The 26,159-nt window shown below is 47.4% G+C and overlaps 7 protein-coding genes across 7 annotated transcripts; 3 read left to right on the forward strand and 4 right to left on the reverse strand.

The window, feature by feature from the left end:
- Positions 1-4,811: 4,811 nt before the first annotated feature.
- Positions 4,812-6,383, forward strand: J7337_013858 (uncharacterized protein; the record flags this gene model as incomplete). The annotated part of the gene is made up of 1 exon (XM_044831333.1): positions 4,812-6,383. The coding sequence occupies one exon, from the start codon at positions 4,812-4,814 to the stop codon at positions 6,381-6,383; it is 1,572 nt and encodes a 523-aa protein (XP_044673719.1).
- A 1,177-nt stretch (positions 6,384-7,560) lies between these two features.
- On the forward strand, positions 7,561-8,075 carry J7337_013859 (uncharacterized protein; the record flags this gene model as incomplete). The annotated part of the gene is made up of 2 exons (XM_044831334.1): positions 7,561-7,653; positions 7,707-8,075. 2 exons carry the CDS (start codon positions 7,561-7,563, stop codon positions 8,073-8,075), a joined length of 462 nt encoding a protein of 153 aa, XP_044673720.1.
- An 862-nt stretch (positions 8,076-8,937) lies between these two features.
- J7337_013860 (uncharacterized protein) lies at positions 8,938-10,047 on the forward strand (the record flags this gene model as incomplete). The annotated part of the gene is made up of 1 exon (XM_044831335.1): positions 8,938-10,047. The coding sequence occupies one exon, from the start codon at positions 8,938-8,940 to the stop codon at positions 10,045-10,047; it is 1,110 nt and encodes a 369-aa protein (XP_044673721.1).
- A 1,014-nt stretch (positions 10,048-11,061) lies between these two features.
- On the reverse strand, positions 11,062-11,821 carry J7337_013861 (uncharacterized protein; the record flags this gene model as incomplete). Its single annotated transcript, XM_044831336.1, has 2 exons — positions 11,062-11,587; positions 11,814-11,821. The coding sequence occupies 2 exons, from the start codon at positions 11,819-11,821 to the stop codon at positions 11,062-11,064; spliced, it is 534 nt and encodes a 177-aa protein (XP_044673722.1).
- Positions 11,822-12,044: 223 nt separating this feature from the next.
- J7337_013862 (uncharacterized protein) lies at positions 12,045-12,691 on the reverse strand (the record flags this gene model as incomplete). Its single annotated transcript, XM_044831337.1, has 2 exons — positions 12,045-12,138; positions 12,492-12,691. 2 exons carry the CDS (start codon positions 12,689-12,691, stop codon positions 12,045-12,047), a joined length of 294 nt encoding a protein of 97 aa, XP_044673723.1.
- Positions 12,692-13,952: 1,261 nt separating this feature from the next.
- Positions 13,953-15,161, reverse strand: J7337_013863 (uncharacterized protein; the record flags this gene model as incomplete). Its single annotated transcript, XM_044831338.1, has 1 exon — positions 13,953-15,161. The coding sequence occupies one exon, from the start codon at positions 15,159-15,161 to the stop codon at positions 13,953-13,955; it is 1,209 nt and encodes a 402-aa protein (XP_044673724.1).
- A 7,094-nt stretch (positions 15,162-22,255) lies between these two features.
- Positions 22,256-25,145, reverse strand: J7337_013864 (uncharacterized protein; the record flags this gene model as incomplete). Its single annotated transcript, XM_044831339.1, has 2 exons — positions 22,256-23,711; positions 23,782-25,145. 2 exons carry the CDS (start codon positions 25,143-25,145, stop codon positions 22,256-22,258), a joined length of 2,820 nt encoding a protein of 939 aa, XP_044673725.1.
- Positions 25,146-26,159: the final 1,014 nt, after the last annotated feature.

Below are 26,159 nucleotides of genomic sequence, written 5' to 3' on the forward strand. Positions count from 1 at the left end.
AATGACTTTCCTTAAACACCCGGGAGACGTGTCTGAGTTTGGCGATTGTCGACAACACCTGCCAGAACAGTGATGTCAGATGGTGGCCATCATCGACTTCGTGCCACCTCGTAGCGACAAGACTCCTGGACTTTCAGAGGACTGCTATTTCGCTGTCAAAACATCAGTCTGGGACACTTTAAAGTAAGCTCTAGTCGCGTTACATATCGCCTGTTTCTTCGAAAGAACAAGCAGTGGTAAAGCCCTTGGTTGGCGTTGGTTCAAAATATGAACATACAAACTGTACATAGCGTGCTTGCGAAAATACATAAATACATCAGCGGAGTGTCTTTTCTGCAAGTTCTTGGACCCTCTGATAAGTCGGGCATTCATTCTAACATGGCCACAAAAATTCATTCTGATAGTGATAGTATATTATATAACAGAACTGGGCAACTCAGGGTAAGTTAACCCAGATGCGACTCGGGCAAACCTGGAGGTCGTGGTTAGAGCCCTCTACTCTACGCTATTGACAAAGTTCGTTCAGATGTCGTCAAACTTCTACTGTCGAATCCGAACTATATCGGAGAGCACATGGACACAATTCCCCGATATGGCCTGGCTCTTGGCGTCAAGTAGACTTTATGATACTTCGTACCCGATTATATCGTAGACCTCAAAGATGTAGAATCCGGGGTGATGATGGAGTGAAGTGAAGGATGAAGGAGAAAGATGGCGCAAGCAACCCAACTACCGAGCGAAAATAACCCACGAGTGAACCCTGTCTTAGATTTAAAGCCAGCCAGCCGGGGTGGATGATATCTTGTGTGTCAGTTTAGTCATTAACATTCAGTACAAAATAGTGCCTTACCTATCTCTCGACGATGCCTACTATACATATTATGTACCCGAGAACTGGGATTGTCACGGGCAAGAGTTGCAGCGCTACCGCCGAAGACGCTGCAGTTACCGCCCTTCGTGTAGAGCTGCGGGCGATATCAACGCCGCTGTTATACTTACGCTTCTCGCCGGGAGCAAACTGCTTCTGCCCGTGGACTTGGGGGTCAAGCCCGGCCGCGCGGCGTATCACTTGCGAAGGTTTTACGAGTACGCAATGGAAGCTGCAGCGAGACTGCCACTATATTTCAGGGCTGGCTTGACATGAGACTCGCCAATTCCTGACACTAAAAGTAGTAGTGCTTCCGAAGAAGGTTGATGTCTGCGTATTGCTCCGCATCCTAAAGAAGCTTAGTATCGCTGTTGAAGTAGTTGAAACTGGGCATTTCCTAGCTTCAGCGGTTCAAGGACGAGAGAGGGGATTTCACGCCCTCAGGGCGTGCAGCAAGGGAAGAGCTGGGGCATTTTCGAACTCGTAACCTTTATGGCGAATAGCTTACGTGGCGGAGCACAACAGGCCGAAGTTCTAGACTCTTTTGATGTTACTGTGAAGAACTTCTGTTGGCTGCCTTTATCGCTTCTGTGATCGGTTAGGTTGAGGTTTGACGGCGAGGGCAACCTTGCGACTGATGCCTTGCTCAATCGGCCGTCTGTACTTACAGGCGTTATCACAAGAATTACACATTACACTCAGTTGTAATACGACGGCACTTGCAGACATTTTGCAGCAGGAGACGCCAGAGGTTCGACTGCAGCAGACTTTCGTTCCGACGAGATAGCCGATTTTTCATCGTGGACAGGAGTTGATACTAGAGACGCGTCTCAAGAAGTGAACCCTACATGGGTTTGTTGCTTGCAAAGGAAAGGTTATTGTTTAGCTAAGCAAGGTCGACAACCGAATAAGGACATAACACACGCCCTTTAAACAATCAGCTTGAGCGAGTCATTGAGTACAGGAGAAGCGAAGGACCAGGAGAGTAGCGACGCCATTGTCTGCTGTGCTCCGTTTGGCCTCGACGCTCCACGCGTATTCCCCATATTTTATCCCTTTACTTGTAAAGCTGGCAACCGGATTGTAATTGGTTACCCACTAATACTGGACTATTGGTCTGCTTAGATTGATGTCACGTCCATTTCCAGAGCAGCAAATGTGTAGGAGAACCCTGTCTATTCCTACCCTGTGCTGTCTTCTTTGCTTTGAAAGAGGCAGTCAAGTCTACGAGAGAGACGAATGGTGTGAGTAAACCTTTGGTGCTGCATGCTCCTTGTATATTCCTCAGTTGAGCCAAGAAGAAGAGATTCCGAGGTTTACGATACTCGGTCATCACCTGCTCCCGACCATAGCGTTGCATCAAATAGCAAATCAGCTGCCGATTAAGAGAAAATCCAGATTAGATATTTCAGACTCTACAAAGCCAGCAATTTGTGGGATAACCTAAGGGTCCAGAAATTGAAAGGCACATATCTGTGACTCGGTAGGAGCAGACATATCATCACTGTCTGATATACTGCCCATTGTAGTCAATTTCTCCATCATGATATTCATCATTGCCTTCTTCCGTGATAGTCGCATCAGCAAATAGCTTTCCTTGTCGATCGATGTTCAGGGTAGGCAAGTATGACATGGACATTCAAGTGAGAAACGTATTACAGGTTATGAGGAGCAGAACAAGAGGACACGAGCAATCTATCTGGATGATGAACTTCTCTCCGCCGTTGGAGAGGATGATCAGATTATTGCGAAGTATCTTATACTTCTAAAGAAGGATAGGCAAGGAGTGGGAGCAAGTTTCTCGCATTAAGGAAAGTGCACGATTATTTTCAGCGTCAAGAAGCGGTTGAAGAAGACTTGTTAGCGAGCAATTAACTAATGGTGTAGTGCGCCCCTTTCATTGGTCTCTGCTGGCCAATAGGACTGGCTGTACCCCCCGGACACTGACTCCCGTATTCTCAATGACAGAAATAGCCATACTTCTCAGGCTAGCAGGTTGCAGAAGATCGCTACTGACACGGGAATCGGTTTCCTCGGCCATATGCTTCAAGCATGCTGGATGTAGTCTTGCTTTGAACTGCAAGGGCGATTTTCGCAGTTCGTTTCCCTTGCCGAGGTGCAGCATTCAGCTTTTGTGATATCTTAGCAGTCTGGTTCTGTACGGCGTTAGAGTTTCAGGCATTGGATCGTTTACCAATAGCTAGTGGCCTCTAAATATGGTCGTGTATAATCAAGAGTCGCTATCTTCGTCGCTTTTTTGTCTGAGGATGGAGATGTACTTGGTTTGCATATTGGTGGCTGGTTTGTTATAAGCGAGTGAAGGTTCCTGTATATGTTTTAAAAGAGATCCTTTGTGAATTATGATCTGAATAATGCGTAAGACACAGGTCCTTTTATAGTTGATGCTCACGATCTAATGAGTTTCTGCCAGTCTCTGCCCGGGACTCGACCCATATAAACTAAGAGCCCAAGTCGCGGCCGGCTCGACTTGTTTTTTTACACTTGTTTTCTTTTTAATTAAAGTCCGGACGATCTCTTAGACGTGAAGAACGTTAATTAGCTTGAGCAGTACCTCATTAAGTCTCCTTGCACTTCCATCGTAGTCTCTTTTGGCGATGAAATCCCCCTTTTACGATCATGGTTCAGAACATAATCATATCGTATTTCTCAAGGCACTCTTGATGGTGCGCAGTGGCTGGAGTAGGCTGAGCAGGAAACGAACATGTCCTCCCACTGATGACACAGTTTACATATCTCGTGGCATTTGATGTGTCGTCTCCTACACTCCCAGCGGCAGAGCCAACTGATTGTGAAGATATGAGAACAGTTAAGAGTAAGAGACGGGATGGGTCCATCTGGTGGGCGACAGAGTCTTATGACGAGACGCCCTGGACGGACGTATAAGAGCTTTGCACACACACAAGCTACGCCGATGTGGTTGTCTTGGCGAGGCGCATGTGATGACGTCTTGAACGTGGTCCATCTGCTCGGGAAGTCGCTTCGTGCTCTTACATGAAGTGATAGAAGGTAATACGGCATGAAGACAAAGACCGGGCAAGGAGGATCCTTGACGATCTTCGGATACGGCGGTGATCAGGCCCTTGACTGTCTTGTCGAAAAGGAACCGGAACTAAACTAGACACTTGACCACGTTTAAAATAAGCGATAACGCACAGATTCTGGGATTTTGGCTGTCGTTAAATGAACTGAGTATAAATCTTCTGATCGCAACCTTTTCAGTGATTTATCTTTCTCAGAATCCCGCTTTGTGTAGGGTTGTTTGAGAATATGTGGAGCGGGTTTCCATTCGCATCATGCGTTTCAACCAACCAAACTTGTCATTGAGAGGCAAGCGAGGCTAGAATGGGGATAATGCGACCAAAGGAGTGGATATACCCTCGCTGCAGACAGCTTGCAATTATCCGCAGACCATATCATCCCCTGCCCAAATCCCATGTTGAATTTCATGCCGTAAGGCTGTATCTTGCGGGTTGCGGTTTGGAGCGGGTAATCGAAACTCCGTTTGTGGACCCACCCACACGTGATCTCGCGTCGCGATTGAATTGAAGCGCGCCAACACTGAGCAACCACCAACTCCATTGACATCTTGACTCTGTCGCCTTTCTTGCCGCCTTCATGCGCGCACGCCTCCTTCGGCGCAACTCTCCCCCAATTGACCTCCGACTATCACACGCAGCGCCATCTCCCTGCGCTCTTCTAAGTGCTCCCTACAAGTCCCATCATGGCCTCCAACGAACCGCCCCGTTACGGTCGCATCTTGACATCGCGTTCTCAGGCCCAGACATCGCGCCACACAGAATATCGAACCAGATTGGTCGCCGAACTTGATGAGCTATGGGGCGCCCGCCGAGGTTAGCTGCCTGACGGGTCCCATGAAGCGTCAATAGCGCTGGGAACTCTCTACCAGATACGCTCGACTACCATGGCCATTCTCGACACTGGACACCCGCTCCCTGCTCTTTTTGTTCCTGGTGGACCGTTTTACAACTGGCCATATACGAGGCGCAACATCCAGACTGCAGAGACGTATGTTTCTGAACGTCTTCGGAAACAGAACGGTACCAACCTCCCTAATGGATCGGGAGCTCCAGCATCCGGACCACGTCCAAGTCCAAGCCCGGCTCATATCCTATCTCCTGTACTCGGTTCAGACCCAGCTCTACCTCAGTCTCAATTTGTCGACCCAAGTTTTGGTCAAGCTTCATCGCCACCTCCAGCTCCAGCTCCCAGCTCGTCTTTCGGTGACATTGAGCTGCCACGTGCCCATCACTCAAGCTCTACCCATGGACCCGCTCATGAACTGGATATCGGCGCCAGCACTCTTCAGGAGATGAACTACGACATATCGCTCGACATGGCTCCGGATATCAGCGACGACCACACAGTTATTACCGCTGATGACCTTGACTTCAGCAACATGGAATCGGAACTCAACGCCGACACCATCAATCGCATCACCGATGGCCGTTGGCTCAACGACGCTGCCATCGCCAAACTCTTGGAGCTCTTCTCTTCTCTACGCCCGCTCGATGCTAAATCCATCGACCCGTTGCTCATTGACAGAGCTCCCGTTAACAAGGCTGTGACCCATCTTCTTTCGGCCTCTGGATCTGACTTGACGGTCCTCGTTCCTATTCGATGCAACGCTCACTGGATCTTGGTTGTACTGCGCGCAACTGACAAGTCGGTTCTCTACTACAACTCAATGCCTGGACACGACATGCCCAACCTGCCTGCCCGTATCATTCAAGTTTGCCAAGGTCTCATCAGCGGACTCGACTACGATATTGGTGCCGCTGTTTCGGCCGGTACGCTATCCTGCCCTCGGCAACTCAACACGGTTGATTGTGGCGTTGCTGTAATCGTCAATGGCCTCTACACCTTGGCCTCACGACCTCTGCCTTCAACCACCAGCTGCGATTATGGTATCTGGCGCCTTGTCTTGGCCGCAATGCTCATCGATGCAGATGAGCTTGGCGGCAACCTGAGTCTAGTGCCTCCCGAGCTGGCCGAGGAACCCATCATCGATATGGGCACTGCAGAGCCTCGCCCGGCACATCTTGCTGCCTCTGAGTATCGCGACTGGGTACGCACAGAGAGACAACGACTGGTGACCCATATGAGGTCAACTGTCGACAGCCTTGCCGAGCTTTTATCCCGATGCCGTTCTTATCGGATGCTGATAACTGAGATTGTGGCCGTGCTAGAGTCCCCGGCCTTGAACCCCGACACCGCGATGAACCAGGAGCTGGAAAAGCTAACCACTTCTCTTAAGAATGTGCAATCCTTGAGATGGGTTAACCCCATAGCCGAGTCTGCCTTGAAGAAGCAGTTGAGAATTCTTCAGACGCGGGCAGATCATGGTGCAGCTTGCAGGGCGAGGATGGAAGTGTTGATTCGTCAGTACAAGGCTGACCTGGAGGACCTTGAAGTCATGAATCGAGATACGGCTGTATTGGTGGAAGGGCTACAGCAGGATCTTGCAGAGTGGTAATTTGATAGAATAAGCGTAGTTTATGGCTCACACAGTTCGGGGTAGACATCATGAGAGACCATGTTAGCTACCATGAAGAGGAAAGAGAGGCTTGTAGAGTAATACAGGCATGGATTGGGGTTCAATTAGTCAGTCGATAAAGAGTTCCATTCCCGACAGTATTGTAAGACAAAGTTGATCAGTCGAGGGGTGTGAAAATAGAACAGTTGAGGATGAGTTAGCTAAGTAAGCACTTACCAGAGGGCACTTAGTTTCCAAGTAGCTGTGCTTCTCAATGTAGCCTTTTCCGAAGCGGAGATTTAAAAGACCGTATTAGCTTATTAGTTGCCTAAAAAGGTAGAGTCCTTGTAGTTTCTAAGTTTAAGTTTCGGCAGTACACTACTGTTTGATTGTAACTTAAAGCCAGGTCCTAAGGATCTATAGTCTATGAATGCTTCACCGACATCTTTATGGTAACTCCGGGATTGCGTTTTTACGCATTTCTTACAGAGATATCCCGGTAAATGCATTACTAAAGATACGCCAGGACACCACAGTATCCATTCCTATCACGATACTGAACAGCTCAGTATCGACGTCGTGCTTGATGTTAAAACAACAAACTTCACCAGCTCGTCATGATTTCTGTAGCTCTTGTATGCCAATATTTCATAGAGATAGAAACAGCCTGGTTTTTCATAGAGATCTCAGCTGTCGCATGAACAATGCCGACTGCCTTGGCGGGGAAGAAATACATAGTGAGAAGTGTGAACAAGGCAGATCTTGAACAGCTTGTCACAATCTCGTTTTGCTAAAAGTCTCCAAGGTTCTAGAGCGGAGTTTTGAATCAGCGGCGACGCTAACTGGTAGACTGGTGCCTGTTCACGGAGGATGAACAAGAACCAGGGATGTAGTAGACACTATACGAGGCAAGCAAAAGGTTTCCCGTTTTAGAGTGTGGGATATAAATTTGCGAACGTGTATTTGAGTGAAGCTAACACCGGAAGTACCGGAACTCACTAGATTACTAGGCAGTAGCTTCTCAAGACTACTGTAGGTACAGTCTATCCCCTTAGATATAAAAAGCTGCTTAAGGAACTCTTAGAGTAGCCATATCATAATAAACATTCCATCAGATATCCCTTTCGACGGGTATTCTTTAAAACAACCTCACAACCTTATCATATCTACTTTCAATATGAAGCTTAGCAATGTCTTGAATGCTTGCACACTTGCAAGTGTAGTCCAAGCCACACCCGCCGACGCAGGAGCCGACTTGACGATACTTCCTGTACGTTTCCCCTTCCCATATACAAGAGGATATGCACTAAACAATCCAATCAGCGCGACGTCAATACATGCAGATCGCCTGGCGCGCATCAGTGTGCTGTCATTGTCTGGGCTAGCCTCGCATCATTTGGCATCCCAGGGAGTACTACAGGTGGCTCTGGAGTAAAGGTTGTTGGAGGCAGCTGTGACAACATTATTGCAGATGGCAAACTGAAGCGTGATAGCCCTGGTTTTAGCGCCGATTTCACTACTACCTACGGGCCTCATCTATACTTTGGCGCGAACACGATCGGTCTTCGCAATATCGGCGGTGTTAGATATCAATATCGTGGGAAGAGTTACAACCAGGGCAACTGCTTTAACACTGGTGGTACAAGCGGAACTATGGCTGTTGATGCTATTCAGTGCAACTTCGACTGCTAATATAGAGTTGATTATCAGTGGTTTGTCAAACAGGTGCTAGAGGGTCCATTTCGGGCATGGATACTAGAGGCATAATACAATGTTGAAACGATATAATGTTACACCCTTTTATTAGCAGTAACTGGAGAGTGATAATTAAGAGAGCAGGCTTTTCGGGCTAGATTCTCTGTGATTTAAAGACAGGTATAGATTGCGTTATGACATTCATGTTAACTTCAAGAGGCCCCCGATAAAGCTCGAAGATAAGTTGCGTGGGCGAGAAGCCCTCCAGAAATGCGCTGTAATGACTTGGCTATAGTGGGACCCCCTGTAATTGATCGCATGAGCAGGTAATTTTGTTCGCAGGATAGATATTATCCCAGGAGCAGTGTGCCATTTCTTGCAGGAGGGGTGCGCAATGCTGGTGTACGCACTGTATTTAAGCATGATAGATATCAAGGTTACACTGTGCATGCTTAGCCAAGTACTGTACGTGGCGACCCACTCTCGAGGTTTCATCCGAGGTTCTTCCGTGGCGTGGGAATCGATTCTCCTCAATTCCAGGCTTCACCTCTTCTCCTTCACATCATCACCTCTTCCTCCTCCCATCAACGCACACCTCCAAAACAGCATCTCGCATCGCGTCCAGAAAGAGGCGGCTACTCGCGCTACAGACCGTATAAAATTCCGACTTGCACCCTTCAAATGAGCGCGTCAAGCCTCCTTTGCTGGAACAACCGGGGCCTGTAGAAGGGACCTGCAGATGTTCTCGCAGTTCGCTGGAGACTTTGCAGGTCGCCTGTCGTCGAAGCTGTTCCTCCTTTCTGGACACGCGTGCGGCTAGGTGAGTTGACTTATCCTGGTAGGCGAACTAACCGTAGAAATGCCACCCCGACCGATCGATATGTCGCTCGATTTACAGCATACTACGAAAGCCGTGGTGGCGTGGGCAATGGAGGACGGTACGATGCAGTTTTTGACCAGGCCGGATCCGAAGTCGAGTGTCATCACGCTCAAGACGTGGTTTAACGCTGAGGCTGCTTTTTTTGAGCTGGCTGTGCCTATCAAGCTCAAGGGCGTTGGTGTCGTCGCGGATGCCATTCTTCGAGTTTGTGCGTCATCCATCGTTTCTCTTCAGGCTGTCAAGAGCCCGAGTGTCCCCCCGGCAATAGGAGAGGCGTTCAAGTCCACCACGCTGAGTCTCGACTTTACATTGAGCCGCCCTCCCGCCATAATTGTCCACGCCGCTGCTACCGAGCCGTTATCTCCATCGAAAAGATCCTCCGGAGTAGTCCTCGACGCTATACGCCATCTATCCAAGACCACTGCCTTCTCCGTCCACATCGATGCTCGAGATGCGCCGCCCAACATGCAACAAGTCACCGATGCAGCCAGTCAAGGTCTCTTCAGGTCCTGCAGCACCCGATACCATATCGCCAGTTTGTACGGCGGCATCGGAGGCAAGCTCGCTGACTCGGCAGACTCAGCCGATACAGCCCCGCCTCCATCTTACCAAGAAACCACAACATCCTCCCCTCCGCCTCCCCTGATCCAGCAGCCCGCTAGCAAAAAGCGCCCTCGCCAAGATACCAACACCGATACCGAACGCGACGACATCAGCCTCCTCTGGGGTGAACTCCGCGCTATTAAAGAAGCGCAAAGCGGGGTCGACGTCAAAAAAGTACAAGGTCGAGTCGAAGCCTTGGAGACGGAGAACCAGAAGCTGAAGGAGCAAAATAAGGAGCTGGCCCAAAGCCTGGTCAGTCTCCAAGAGCGATACGACGCCTTGGAGGATCGTTTTGCGGCCCTTGATTCCAAGAATGACGAGCTTGCGGAAACCTATGACCTCGCGTTCGCGGATCTGGGTGAGAACATTGACAGGCTTGAGGGTGTCGTTGATTTCGTCCACGAAGGAGGGGTTCGTGACGAGTCACTCAAGGTCATTAAAGACGCTGTTGTCCAGGAGATTATGACGCGGCTGGCCAATGGGTGAGTCCCGTTGTCCTTGTTTCACAACATAATCTATCTCGGGATGCTCCCCATGTCGAGCTGATCTTATGTCGCTGTACGACACTGGATTCCCGCGGAACCGTGCTCGTCGAACCGCCCATCGAGGGACACCATCAACCGTGTCAAGGACGCATCATCGCTTCAGCCATTGTCGGCAGACCACAAGATGAATGGTACTCCGCTACTAAGGCCCGGTAGGGGAGGGAAAGCGTAGACAACAGGCAACCCACTGGCATGTATCATCGCTAAGCCTTGTGCCGCGCCGAAGACCTCAGGCCTTAGGGAGTGTCCAAGTTGTATGTCACACGCATTTGCGCTCGACGGGAGCAGTGTCTCACTAAAGTCGATATGTGTTAGTCGCAGAAGGCTATCTTTCACAACAACCAATTACGATCTTGACGACATATGGCCTACAAGTCATCAAGGCCATAGATGCCAGAGAGTATGCATTCAACGCCAGTGCTCATAATACTCGACGCAGCTGCGTCACCAATATCTGCGAGAACAAGGTCATCTTTGCATTCTTCGTGCCATCAAATCAGCACTACCTAGGGTGAAGCTCGAGTACCTCTCGCTCATCCTCTCTATATGCCTGGAAAACGAAATGATGATAACACCTAATACCTATCATGATTATAGACACTTGGCTTTGAAAGCGTGAGACCTTAAAACTCTTCTTGAGCCTCTCATATATAGAGTAACCGGAGTTGTAAAAAATGGGACCACGGCTAATATCGCGCCAGGCGGGTGAGACAGTTCTCCAAGAGTTCCACGTTTGCAGAGCCTGTGGAGTTATGTGTTCGGTATCAGCGCAACCAGAGTCATCTCAGCGGCCTAGATGCTGAAAAGACCTGCCGCTGCAATAGGAACTACCAAGCGTCCAAGCCTAAGGCAGATAATGAATGACAAGACGATTTTTTTTTTTCCCTCTATATGAACTATTGCAAACTAAGTAACCAGCGCACAAACAAACAGTGACAAGCTTACTGAGATGAAGTTACTGAGCTCCTGTCTTAGCTTTCAGAATCCACTCGTCACAAGTTTTCTTCCATCCATCAATACCCTCACTTTCAATCGTAGGCAAAATCTCCCGCAAATAAACATCCCTAGCACGCAGGTCCATCAAAACGCCTGCGCAACTTATAACAGCATCCCACCCCTCCTTGTACTTCTCCTTGTCCAACTTCCCCAAGGCCTTGAAAGTTGCCACCACAATTGCATCGTTGGCAGAGTGGAACTCGCGTGTCGTCGGAACAGAAAGCTTGTCGGGGTCGTTGAACGGGTATTTGTTCACATCGAGGTTGAGGAGGCTCATACATGATGTTGGATTGTTGGGCTTCGCGGTTTGGACGGATGTGAGGCGTAGGTGTGATATACAGATCTGGCGGATAGGGTCGAGGAGGAAGCTGCCTGTAGGAAGGCCATCTTGGGAGCTGATGAAGGTATCAGGCGGTGTACTAGTGGAGGTATCGCAGGCCATGGCTGCAACACCGAGTAGAACAGGGATAAAGTAACGATACATGCTGCAAACTTGGGTTAGTGTTTGGTGGAAATAAGACTTTGAGTTGGGTAATGAAGATGAAGACAAATGTCTGTAGACCAGGAACCATTCTGGATGTTACATGGCATATATATAAGAAGGTGAACTAAACATGCCGCGTCGAACATGACTACGAGTTCTGCGTGGTTTAAATGTTATGTTCAGTCAGTTATCCATCGCAGGCATCCCAAAGCATGAGACGCACACACAGTGCCATGTTCATTGTAAGAAGTGGTCGACAAGAACAAGATCGCGATCGTGTCGCCGTTGTGGTTGTCGTTATTGCGGATCATGCTTAAAGACTCAGGTCTAGTGGTGTTCACGACCGACTTAGCCGTGCTCATCACGCTCAGGCTCTCGGATGACGCCTTGGGCTTGAACAGATGCCCTCTTGGTACGTGTTCTCGACCATGCTCGACATCAACTCCCTCGCCATGTTCTCAAGCCTTTTCATCCTCAACTTCAGGTCCGCGTTCTCGGAAATTGACCTGGACACCTTGACTTTCCGCGTCTCGAGCAGCCTCATCGTCGTCACTATAATCCTGACATCATTCAGGTGCTCGTTGCTCACGGTGGCCGCCCAGGACTCATTCTTGCCTTCGTTCGTTTTGGAAATGTCGTTTGTGACGATTCTCATGACGCAGACCTTGTTGTTCTTCTCGTTTATGTAGATATTCTTACTCGTGTATTGGGTACTTGTGCTACTTCACCTGGGGCAGCCCTAGCCGGTCATGACCGCGAACTTGGCATCCACGTATATGTTTATGCTCACGCTCGTGTTTGTGTTCTTGTTCTAGACAGATCAGTATTGGATCTGTCCTACCGAGCATGCCCGTGTCCAACACTCTCGCGATGCTGTGGATCTTCGTGGATGTGTCCAAGCCTACCAAGCCCAGGTCGACCACATTCGGCCCTCCAGCAACGCCCTTGGTGGTGTTAACGAGCCCAGAACGGCCGCGAGCGTCATTTGAGCCTGTTCGTGGCCGTACGAAGCCAGGGTCGCGATTATAGCCGCCATCTTCCTCATGTCGCTCTGTCCACTGATGGACACGTTCATGCTCTTGCGGGTGATGTCGAGCTTGGACATCGGTATCAATATGTGCTTGTTTAGCCCTGCGCAATGCCAAACACTTGTATGGGGCGCAATTGTGCCCATATCCTTGTCTGTGACTCAGATGTTATTCGAGTCTTCGTTCACCGTCACATACCCGTCATTGCATACCATCACGTCAGTCTTTGTGTTATTGCGGTGATTCATGTTTATATTTCAGTTTTACTTGACATCCTGGTATGAGCTAATGTCCCTATTTATCTCCATGTGTCGATCCCTATCCTGATCTTTATAACGAGACTCTGCAAACAAACATGTGTACAGTCATCGATGTATTTATGAACACGATAAGATAGTTATAGGTTCTTATGTCTTAACGCCATCTTCTACAGCAGTAAGGTTCAGGTTTTAAAAGAGGCTTTAGCCCCTAGGCTATAAATGTAAAAGATATTAATAAATATATATAAGTAATATACTTATTACCTTTATAATTACTTAAAGTCTTACTTTTAGCTAAAAAGCTAAATAATTTAATAATTAATTTTAAAAATATATAAATAAATAACTATTATTTATTTATAAAAATAATTAAATTAAAATATATAAAATATATATAAAGTAAGTTATTTATTAAAAGTAAGTTTATTAATTTAAAATAATACTTTTAAAATAATTTTTATTATAATTATATAATAAATAATAAATAAGTAATTTATATTATTTTTATATTTTTTAATATATTTTATATTATATAATATTATAAAGTTATATTATAAAAAATACTAAAAGTTTAATAATAATAATAATTATAAAAATCTTTATAATAATATTTTAAAAAGCTATATTAAAAATAAAGTTTTTATAAATCTTATTTACTTTACTTTTAATATATATATTTATAATATTAATTTATATAATTATTAAAAAGATATTATTTATAAATAAAAAATAGTATTATAAAATAATAAAAATAATATAATTTAATTAATAATAGTAAACTAGGCTTAAGTATATAATATAATAAACTTATAAAAAAAGATAAATTATTATTATTTTTAATAATAAGTTAAGTAGTAAGTAATAATTATAAGGAAAAAGTTAAATAGTTAAGTAGTATTAAGCAGAAAAGCTTATCTATTAAAGATTTAGTTATAATTAGGACTAGGTTTTTAATTAAATAAAGCTTTTACACTAAATAAGTTATAAAGGTTTTAAACATAAAGGCCATCTTCTATAAATAGCCAAACAAGACTCACCTATCAACAGCCCCAATCCCAAAGCCAGCCTAGCAGCAGCATCACTCAAACTTAGCCCCGTCCAACTCCCACCTAACTTTCTTCCCCATAGTCCTCGCCTTCTTCCTATCAGCCCGTCGAACTGCCCTATCCAGCGGAAACAGACTAGCCTTCTCTCTGTTCCACTTTATGCCGTATCCCCGATCTCGAGCGATGCGTTCATCTCGATCACGAAGTGCCTTGCGTTGGAGAAACCAATCAGCGAATGGATCTAAGAATGGGCCTGAATGGATGTATTGTTTAGTGATCTCTTCCCCAGCTGGGCGGGTTAACTCTAAGAGCAGCGAATGTTGGTCATCCTGTCGACTGAGACTAGACCTTAGCATGTCCTGACGTGCGAGATAGTCTTGAAATCTGTTCCAAACCCTTTCAATCTCCCGATTTTCCTCTGGGGTGAACGGGGTAAGGTGGCGAGAGGCTTCATTCGTCTCGGAGACCTCTGTGGTTGGTGGGAGTTCATGATCCTGTTGGTTGAGAGAAGTCGTTGACTTATCCTTGCGTTTCGAATGCTCATGAGCACCGACAATGTCCTCTGGGCGACCTGTCTCTGCAACGTGCTGTGAGGGTTCAGTTTTCTCATAGAACTGTGGCAGGATACCCTTGATAATGCCACGCTCCTCAAACTTGTCAGCCTGTGAAAGATCGTTCTCCTCGGTCGCTTGATCCGATGCCGTATCAGCCGAAGTCACAACACGTTCTTCAAGACGTGCCATCTCAAAAATACCTCCCAACTCATCGATTGCCTCTGCAGGAGGGTCATCATGAGTAGGGAGATCCTTGTTGTCAGCCGCGTGTTGCTTGAGAGCACGTCTAGAAGACTCCTCCATGAGTAAATTGCCCTCATCTGTCAATCGTTTCTTATCTCCTTCTCCCATAGTCTCACTCCACTTTGCGATGTTGTTAGTGATCCACGCAGTAACATTACCCTTAGGCCCGTCCCAAGACTTGAGCCACTGCTCCTCAGTTTGGCTCTCGGGCGTAAGCTGCGCCAACCCATGAATCCAGGCGACTTCTACCTTCTTCTCCTTCAACTTGCTGATAACCTCAGCATGTCCTGGACTGTCTGCTTGCTTGAGATGGGCGATAAGACGGAGAAGTTGCCGTGCTCGTTCGGACCTACACACTCCTGTAAAGAAAAGATCATCAGCTTCAGACTCTGAGTCGGAGTGATAGTCGTTAGACTTACCCTTGCCCTTTACTTGCCCTTCCATTCTTGTGACTGACTTGTAAGTGTGAATGACCTGTGTATGAGTCTTAAGTAAGTCTCGAGTGAGCTTTGAGTGAGCTGCTAGTAAGTTGTTAGTGGGTTGTTAGTGATGTTAGCGTTATTGGTGTTGTTGCTGTTGTTGGTAAAGAGGTTGCGATGATGGATGTTATGACAGAAGGAGTTGGAAAGAAGTCGTGTATTTATAAAGTAGCTTTCGGAGGTTACATGGTACCAGTTCTTTATGCAAGAATTGGAGATAAAGTAGTGTTCTTTGTTCGATAATTGATTGGGGTAGCATGCTAACTAAACGTACGTGTGACCATATAAATATCGCCCGTCGCAGGGCAGGACAAGCAAATACCCTAGAACAAGGAACATCGAAGATTTAGCTTTCGAAATAGGACATAACGTATTTAATTCTGCGGTAGATAGAACCGAATTATCACTGAGGAAACAATGCAACCACTCCAAGAACAGGCTAGCCAACTACGTAAGGAACAAGGACATTTTCAAGGTCCATAGCGCAAGTTCATAAGGGCTTTCTGCAATACTTTGCATGTGGTGGCGTATTTGTTCATTGCAGTAGAGCATGAACTGCGAAATGCTCTTCGGACCCGACATATCAACACTGTCTTCACTGAGCGGAGGGACATGTCTGACAGCCGCGATTGCAATGTCTGTAAAATGGGACTAAGCCCCCAGATTGGCTGTGTGACAAGAACACCAAGCATGTATTCATGGGTTGTAGGCCATGGCAAAGCAAAGCGAAGCCTCAACGCTACTTGGCCGACAAATGTTTGCCTGAGTCATGACTAATGGATGTCTTTATCTCTCTCATGACAGCCGCTGCGCATACCCGAGCAAAGGCTTCACCGAAAGAACGAGCTTTGTGTTTGTCCAAGCCACGTTTTTAATACGATGGAGTCTCTTTTATACTATGCATGTATGTTTGATCAGTCATGTAGTTTCTATCTGACTGTCTGCACATCCGCTTCATTTGGCTGAGCTAAAATTCTTTACCTGCCTCACTGATGCAGTTATTGATCCATGTCCAAGTGCGCTGTCAAGTTGATGGGAAAGCCGCCAAGATCTTTCTTTACACTGGACTATCAGCAAGTAGTACTGGGAGGCGACCCATGAGAGGATGCTTTCACGCCAAGAGAACATCGTGACGCGGGTAAAACTCCCGGAGCTTTGCGATGCTGCTTCAGGTGAGTTCAGGACTGTGTGGCCGGAGGGTATTGTGAGGGAGTTTATGGCGGTTGAGTTGAAGAGAGGTGAGACATCGGTCATTGATCCTACTGGGGTGGGCGGCGATGATGAAGGGAGTCTTTTGTTGCGCAAGGTTTTTAAGCCAGACTCACAGCCCCAGCCGCCCTCGGAGCAGGGTCAACGTGAGAATCAATCTCAGACCCCGCGACACATTCCTAGTGAGCAACTGATTCAAACACAGGTATATCAAGACATCCAACAGCAAGTCCAGCAGCAACTGCAGCAAAAACTCCAAACTCAGCCTCAAAGCCAGACCCAGACTCAGCCGCGACCACAACAACAGCCCCATCACACACCTCCGGCGCCTCCACCATCCCCATGCCCCAAGACCATGGACCTCTTGACCGCATGTTTGAAGGGATCTGAGCCTGTCAACATCGGAATGGCTCGCACACACTGGAAGTGTCTTCAAGAGGCGCATGGCCAATCGTGGGCCAGTGTCATCTCGTCTCTGTGTGACTTCCAGGGATCTGCCTTTCAGGATTCCGAGCACCAGCGTCTCGGTAACCACCTTGGGAACATCCTTTAACATCTCCATGATGAGCTCGGCAGCCCGCCGACCCCAGTCCAAGCCCATCCGGACGTCAAGATGAACACTACTCAGGATAAAGGGGATGATCCTCGTCTCGCTGAGATGATAGACCTATTCGCCAAGATGGAGTCACGAACTCAGTAAACTGAAGAGACATAGAGAACAGTCGTTGGAAGAGCCATTGTGAGCCTGGAGACTGTTCTCAGCAAGATCGCCAAGAACATGCATATGCCTACTCCTAAACCAGTAGCTAAGACGAAATCTACTGTCGAGGCCAAGTCTGGGGGTATGATAGCGGTGGTTGACCATGATCCTCAGCTCAAAGGCACACCGCTGTTGTTCTCTTGCCACATCTTGCACAGTATGTACCTTAAGAAGCATCTCACCACATGTACGCAAGAACAGCACACGCGTCTACACTATGTCCTACACCAACATCCCCTGTCCTGGATGATACACCGGAGTCAGAAGAAGACGAGCCAGAGCCTCCAGTGGCGTCTGGCCACCGTGAGAGGTGGCAACTGCAGACTCCCAATACGTCTGGACCGTATTGTTTCTAGCCAGATGTACCACGACCGGCGCCTGCTTTTACTAGGCATCGTTAAGATTTACCTGTAACAAACAGAACTTTACCGCCTTCGTCGCGCGGCTATGGCCGGTTATTGGTCCCTCGAGCGTGGAACGACGTAGCGGACTTATTGGTGCAGTTGTCGATCCCAACTACAAAATTATGCATGATTGGGTTCATGGTACTCGAATTCCATGAGCCTCGAGCGTGGGAGGTCAACGCGACTTGGGTCTATGAAGGGTGGCGTTGGGGCAGGTGTCTCTGACGATCCCGACTATGAGGTTTAGAATGATGGGTTGCATCGCACACCAAGTTCTTGACCCCCTCCACGTCCGCGACCCCAGTTCGAGCGGCATCATCGTCATATTCCCGCACTCGTACACGCTCTCAGTCCGGTTGATGAGTTGGACCTTCGTCGGGAGACTCTTCTCACACTGACGAACCTCGTCAACCAGGAGCGCAAGCTTTATCTTGATCTAATCATTAAACGTATCCACGGTCGTACTGTAAGCTCGCGAGCCTTTCATGGTCTACAAGAGGAACATGAGCATATAAAAGCGCGGAGTTATGAGATATGAGGACTAGTAAGGGGTTAAGAGATATAATCCATTTGATCTGCTCACAAGATAGAGAAGTGTTTTCGGTTTCTTTTAATGCGATGTTAGGGTATGTGCTGCTGAGTTGCTTGTTCTCTACATTCCAGCCAGGAAGTGCTATCCTTGCATCCTGCTGTTAGACAGCACTTCTTTAGAGAATACGGGGTGGAATTGAATGAGGAGAGGGCTGAGCTATACATCGGCCAGTTTTGTAAACGGCTCAATGTTTTCCACTTCCTTGAGAATGTAGCTGTCTTGAAAACTTTCAAAATTTACTTATAGCCACTCAGTCATCAAGTAAGTTCTTAAAAAACGCAACGTGCTCAGTCTTTAGGAACTATAACAATCTCTTAAAGTAATATGCTGCGTTATAAGATAATATAAAAGCTATTATAAATAAAATAATAAGCAAATAGTTAGTTAACGCAGTTTATAAAGCTTAGGTATTCGTTTCGATTAATATAGAAGGTATATAATGATATATGCCGGATTATACACTACGGCCTGTTCTCTTTAAGAATAAGGATAAGCTGGGGTAGCACCTGTGTTATACTATCGGATAGTCTTCTGAGTTTCGGGACATCTAATAATATATTCTTACATTCTTATAGTAGATGCCAAGCTGAAATCCTAATAACCAAGTCAATATTAAACGACCTAGGCAGGAGCATATTACTGTAGAACTAACAGTTAATATACCAGTAACATATACCTCAACAAGCAACAACCCCATACAGACCTTGTTCTTTCTGGGAATGGAATTAGCCATTTCTCTCATACTCTTGGAGAAAAGATATTGCTGATTGTCTGGACTGAGCCTGGGCCATTAGTGAAATGCGGGGTTGTATTTTCTCTATTTCTCCATTCACAAGAGCTGATATCCTAAAGCCTTGAATAAGCCGTTTCCCTTTTGGAGAAAAGAGGTGGCTGACTTTCCTGACTGAACCTGGGCCATTGGTGAGAAATAGGGCTATGTGGTCCCCATTTCTCCATCCAGAAGACCTGGTGCCGCAAAGGATTGAACAAGACTTTCTGCTTCCTCAATGTATTACGAATGTCTGCTTGTATCACAACATATCTATTATGGTCGACACTGACGCGAACCCTGAAGCCGACGAAACAGCCCCAGCATGTGCAGGGCACCTCATTCAGGGGACACCGACTTAGTAGAAGCACTATGATGAATCTTCCTGCTTGGAGGGGTGACGAGCCAAGTCATGAGAATGTTGAGACTCCATATCAGGGCGCTTTGACGTACAGAAACGCGATATGAACTATATGAAAGGGCTGAATCAGCTTGCCCTCATTTGGACCTCTAATACGAGACTCAACAGGTCCGCAAGGCAACGCAATAGAGCCAGAGACGGATAGCAAGATAGGAAGAACATCCACTGTCCAAGATGGAGCGCGATGGGTTCTGGATGGGGTTAAGCAGCTTTAGAACCCTCTCTTGATTTTATGGACAGCATCTGTACAGTACTGGGCCGGCCTGGCCTCAGGTCCTGAAGCCAACTACAACAAAGCCATCAGCATTCACATCCATGTTGACTACCATCACTTTGTATCGAAGCGTTCGATCAGACTAGTTTCTTCTCATTTCTAACAGTAGAGATGCATACAAGCCGATCTCATCGCGTTTGACAGGCACGACTGTATAGTCAAAGTCTTCCCATACATCCCACACTCCTAGCTTATCTCGTCAGAATGAGGATCCATTTGATGACTATATCTTTCTTCCAATTAATGATATGTCCGATCCGAGCTCGCCAGCTCCCCCATCCACAAACCTCAACGACGCCGCAGGGCCAAGCCAGAGACGGTTGATAAAGAGTACCAAGCCAGCACCCTTTGAGGATATGACGGAAGGTCCCTTGGCATCTCTTAAAGATGAACCGGAACCGCTTCATTTCCCATCGCTATCAGTCCAACACCAGAGAGGTGATGTGGATAGGCTTACTTAAGATAATCTCGACACAGAAGAAGAGGAAGACGTGGACACTAAACCCAGCGTAATGATCGTATAAATTACGGCAAGCCCATAGACCGATCTCCAGAATGGGGGCAAGCATTTCGCGGTGAATGTCTACCCCAGCGGGAAAACAACGTGCAGTGAGGCAATTGAGCCGTTTGATGCCGAGCTTTGGGAGAGCATAGAGAAATGGCTCGGAACAGGGCTCTGCACGTGCTTCCCTTACCTTTGCCCAGACACGATTCGCTCCACCAGGCAAAGGTCGGTACTCTGTAGAGCTGGGCAGAATTTCGAGTTTGAGGGCCAGCAACAAAGTGGATGATGAAAATATTGTCTTCACCAGCCCAGGAGATAAGTCCTCCTTTATAGATAGTCTCGTACAGAAGTCGAGGCCGGAACATTAATCTAAGTGGCTTGAGAATAAAAGAGAGCAAAAACCTAAAGTTGAGGAACTTAGGGAATTCTGTCTCTTCTGACACTAGAGTCTTTTAGCTAAATATCCCGCTCAATTTGCATCCCCTAAAGACAGTGTGAGATTCGACATTGGAATATCCGAAGAGGGCAAAAATGGTCGGTTCTTCATCAATGAAGTGTCATGTTGGACGAGTGCGGCATTTTTCACAACGAGTTGTACCCTCGGCCGCATGATTAAATGTGCGAAGTGATGAGGATGCATTTGCGAGAGAATTCGGAGAGGCTGGTGGTGAGGAGTAGGGAGAGGTGCAGAGGTACAGGAGGGGTTTCTGGGGAGATTGGAAAGAGGAGTGTGCTGATGTCAAGAAAGGGAAGAAGAAGTCAGGACGACGCAACTCAAGCCAGACCAAGTCAGTCAGTCCGTAACTGGGTAGGAAGCTGGTGTAGATGTAGTTAGTTGTCCAATTCAGTCGCTTGTCTAGGTAGTTTGGCTACAGTTCTGCTAAATTATATATATTTATGCGAAATAAGTGTATAACTGGGTTGATTGAAGATGAACCGATAACTGGGGCTAACGTTCAGCTGCCAAGTTAAGACCCTCCCTGCGCTGTTTGTTCCTAGCGTGTTGTTAGCGGTACTAGGTCCCGGTCCAGACGGGCCAGCGCTGTCGTGGAGCGCCCGTATGGAAGTGACCACAGTATTCTCGCCAGTGGCTCAGGTCAGACTGGCCGGGGGATCCATAAGAGGGTCCTGCCGGAGAGGATCCGGCCACAGTGAGGACAGGCCCTCCAGGGTTAAGAGCAACGGCGCCAAAACCGAAGGATATGAGGCAGAGGCAGCGTATGAGAAAAACGGGGGTGTCCGTGTTTATACACAAATGAAAGTGTTGCCTGTTTAGCCAGTACCGGTATATAATCACGCGGAAGATCGTCATTGGCGTGCCGCCTGATTACCTTGTATGCAACACAATCGAGAAATAGTTGAGACTTTGGAGAATGGGTGCCAGCTGTATCGGCCAGGCTGGCCATCAAATTCGCCTTCGCGTGGCGTTGCGTTGACGGCCCACTCAGCATTTGGCTAAATGGAATCGACGAGGTTGAATTGAAGAGCTTAAACCGCATGCCCGCGCTGAGACGGTTTGATTCCCCTCAGAGAGCAGATCGGCTTCATCCAGCTCCCGATTCAGCTTTCGTTCTCTTCCTCGCATAACGCTGCAAACTCCTGTGTGATGCTGTCCGCTGCCGTAGGTCGTGTGAGACATCCCCCAGAGCCCGCACCATTCTTTTGCATTGCCTGCTGACACACCCCAGAAACTCCCTTTGACTGCCTTGACCCTTGTGCCACTCGGAAATGCCGCGCCCATTGCTGAGGCATTAAACAAGCTAGGGCCCTAGCACGCTCCGGGGGTTATTTGGAAGAAGTGTGTGGGCGTTTACCAATCCAGACGCCGGACTTAGTGCGTGGGCAGTCTCCGACGTCAACAACAATGCATCAGCGACTGCCTCAACAACAACCAGATTCTGTTAGAAGATTTGCTAGAGACTGCGGCAGATTTCGCTGGGGCAGTCCCGGCGGAAATTGGGTGGTTATTGGAAGAGCGCAAGGTTTGATTGTTGCGTAGTGATTCTCACTTGGTCTGAAAAGCAAAGAAACGGGTTTACTCAATTACCCCTTGAGCCTCCCATCTCGAGTTCGATAAGGCCGTGCAAGTACTGAATCTGAGCTGCGACTGTTAATTTTTAATGAGTCACTCCATAGCCAACTCCATGATATTCTTATCACCGTGACGAGTGAGGCGTTTTCTAATACCAATATCAAGGAAAGCCGCTCGTTCTTCCATGAAAGTCTTCATCGCCTCATCGTCCTCGTCTGTTATGGTCAATATGACGCCTCTTCCTCCCCTTTGTTGACACATGCGTCTGACATCTTCCCCCAACGACTCAGGGCACAGTATCACCGACTTCGCCACCATACCCATGAAAGGATACCCCTCCAATGGATAGCAGTTCGCCAGTGCCTTGGGCGAAACTGGCAGTTTTCCGAGGACGGATTCAAGAAACTCGGCCAGCCTCCCGCTAACACAGGCTTCGTGGAGTTTCATCTCGTCTTCCCCTCTTGAGAAGTAGTCTGTGTATATCTGACGCAGGAGCAATCGCTCACGCGCGGTGCTGCACTTTACAAATCCATAGTCGACGTCGACGGCACGCATTGGGTGGGGGTCGGCCAATTTAGTGAACCGCTTAAGTTCCCAGACGCTGTGATAGCGCGTCGCAACGATTCCCATGTGGTGCTCAAAATTGCGCAGTTGAGAAATTTTATGACCAATACCGTATTTTCTGAGGAGTTCAATCATGGTTGAATCGGCCATTGCCTTCCAGAATTCCTCAAACTGGCACTTTTGGACGAGGAATGTGTAAAGGTCCGCGAGTCGGAAAGCGCCTTGGTCACCCGGAGCTGTACAGAAGCCCAGTGTTATCCAATTATCCTCGTCCGCATCAGGAACATATCCATTCAAAATTTGCCCGTAGAAGACATAGGCCTGGCGTTTTTCAAGAGGACTCAGATCAGAAAAGCAGACGTCCCTGTCTTCGGGGCTCAAGAAGTTCCGCACTGAGTCAATGATCTTCTGGCCGAGATCTGGACATACAGCGTTGGCTCTAAACCCTTGTTGTTTGCGAAGCCAGTTTATATCGTGCTGAGAATTTGCCCATTGTAGCTGCGAGCTGCGGAAAAGAATAAACTCCTTGAGTTGATCCTTATGCAAAACTTCACGAAGCTCCTCGTCGATAACTCCACCTTGATTGACCAGTCGGCAGTATAGTTTGAACAGTCTCGCTCGATCCTTCGCAGATGCAAAGTACCGAAACCCATAGGCGGTAGCGGTGTCTTCATCCTCAGGGAACCGATTCGTTTGACAAGCAAGTACCAGGTTATCAGCAGAGTCGATGGGCTGCCCCAATTTGCAGCAGAATTTGTGTGTAGGCCAGTGGGCTTTGCAACAGTCGGCATCGCAATACAATACTGAGTCGCACTTCGGGCAAGAAACCAGAAAACCAGAGTCTATCTTGCAATTGGCGCACGTCTTTGAAGCGGTCTCTGGCACGGAACGGTGATCGCCGGTGCGGGCCTCGTTGGATATCCCGGGCAGCGCCTCGCCGCCGGGACCACTCGTTGAACCTGAACTGCCGCTCTCAATATCTTCTCTGCCCCCATATTGAGCTCATCAGCAACTATCCTCATCCAAAACATGTGCGTGCCGACCTCATCACATACCGGGATGTTCTGTCTCGTCGGGCAAGGTGGCTAAGCCAGTCTGACTCTCTCTGTAGGCGTCTCGGATCCTTGACATGTTGCGTGAACGGGGTACTCTTAATGCTTGGTGGTAATAATGGCGTCGCCATAACGGATTCTTTCTCGGGATCTATAGGTCGCAGATCGTCTCGGTCCGCCTCTCGCCTCAGTACATCTCTCAAGTGCTCAACAGCATCCTGCAGCCTCACAGCATCCCGCTGCTCAACAAGTACCGCAGAAGGCAGTGTCCACTGAGAGTAAATCTTGCCATGGTTAGCTCTCGTTTGGAACTGGCCCATTTGCTGAATTATATGGCCACAGAGAAAGCATGTCCTCTTGCTGACACCGAGATACGGGACCAGCCCTACACGCCTCGCATCACTATCCTCGTTCAACAGGTGAGTTATCACTCTCATCTCAGCATGCACCCATTTGACCTTTCTAACCTCGGCTTCAAATTTCTTCTCAAACCCCCGAGGTAGCGGAAGTCTTTTTCTGGGAAATCGCACATGTGACACGGCTCTTGATGGATAGGAACCTAGCAGTCGGATCTTAATCTTTTGAAAACTCCCAAGTTTCTTCGCTGCGTAACAGAAGGCTCTGGCACCTTGCATAGGCCTCCGAATAAATGCCAGATCATCGATTAGCCGTTTGAGTACGGCAGTTGTGAATGTAGCCCTCAGGACAGAGTAGAAATCAGTGTTATAGGAAAGATTCTCGACACGCTGGGCGAAATCTTGAAGCGATATCTTGTTGGACAGAAAGACGCGACATGTATCTGTGAAGAATATCATGTCTGTCTTGCCTCCTTCGTGCTTGACAAGTTCTTGGACATGGTGTCGAAGCCTCGGCGCGTAGTATTCTGTCAACCTGCTTTGGAGACGAGGAAGCGGATCCTCGTCGAATGGATCTGTGAGAGTTGTTAGTGATTGCTTCAGGTGGCAGAGTGCGGTAATATGTCTTGGACCATCTGAAGAAAGTCTTTCCATGATTGCAGCCAACTCTTCCATGAGATTCTTGTCGTCGGCTGTCCATTTCGCCCCATTTCGTGCGGCCACAATCGTGACCTCGTCTTGCTCTTCAATCATAGCTGTACATGTGATAAAAGACGGTTTCTTCATACAGCACAGTAATTCTGCTAATCGGTCGAGAAAGTCTTGCTTGATCAGCTTTGTGCCATCTTTCGTAAGTAGGGTACGATCATCCGTCAAACAATCAACATCATGCTCGATTATGAGTTCGTCAGATGAAGCGTCGTCGTCTTCCTCGGTTGTCGCCTTGAGAGGTTCTCGCTGCTGTTGCTTGACTTGGCACCACGCTGCTAAGGCAGTGATCTCGGACTCCATATCAGATTGAAAACACCATGCTGAGGTAGCAGCTGATTCGTTTGCTAGAATTGGTGCAGGAATGATCGAAACGTGAGCCACTGTAAAGAATGTGTTATGCCTTTAGGTTCTTAGAGCTAACAGAAAAAGGCTATCGGGCCTTGAAAGATCTCTATGGGAATTCCAGTCTCCTGTACATACCATTATGAAGGGGATAAGCATTCGTGATTGAAGGTGCGGGGAATTTTGTTCTATTAATAACATCGGGCATACCAGCTCTATTGTAGGCACCCTACCTTCTATATGCTTCCATGCATGACAATGAAGGCTATCAATTGGCGGATTGTGCGGCATGGATGACTTGGGCAAATTCGAATATCTGTCGCGGGGTCGCGACCTTAATTGCCTTAAATATTATGGCGAGTTTGAGCTGTACTACATAGGACATGCGAACCCGGCTCCTCCCAGGCTTGGGTCCTTGGGGGTCTTGGTGGAATTCGTGCGGGCAGTCGATAAAGGCATTTTATTGTTTTCTAAGTTTAACCACAACAATATATCTAGCAATTCATATATAAACTGATAGAGGATAAAGCAATTAATTAATCAACCTCTATAAAGGCATTTTTTATCTATTGTTAGCTAAAAAGAAATTACAGGAAAAGAAAGTACCTAACTCGATTTTAAGATGAAAGCATGATCTGTCCACCAAAATTCAAGACCCCCTTGACCATGGCAATAAACTTTCCTCATTCGCTGCACGCATTCATGTAATACTTTACATCCCATTAACGCTTCATGCATATAAACAGTATCAGATTACAATGCAATTCGAGCTTGACAGATTTAACAGTCTACTTACACATCAGCAGCAATCACAATACTAACATGTCAGTGGCAAGCATTCCCAATCAGTAGCAAGCTAACTTCAAACAAACTAGATAGAAGTACTCTTGAGAAACAAAAAGACCCTCAAGTCAACAAGGTCGACGGCTCTAGTTGCTTTTCTTTAGGAGTGCCGCATCGCACTGGAAAAAA

Source organism: Fusarium musae, chromosome 12, assembly GCF_019915245.1.
Source record: "Fusarium musae strain F31 chromosome 12, whole genome shotgun sequence".
NCBI classification, from domain to species: Eukaryota; Fungi; Ascomycota; class Sordariomycetes; order Hypocreales; family Nectriaceae; genus Fusarium; species Fusarium musae.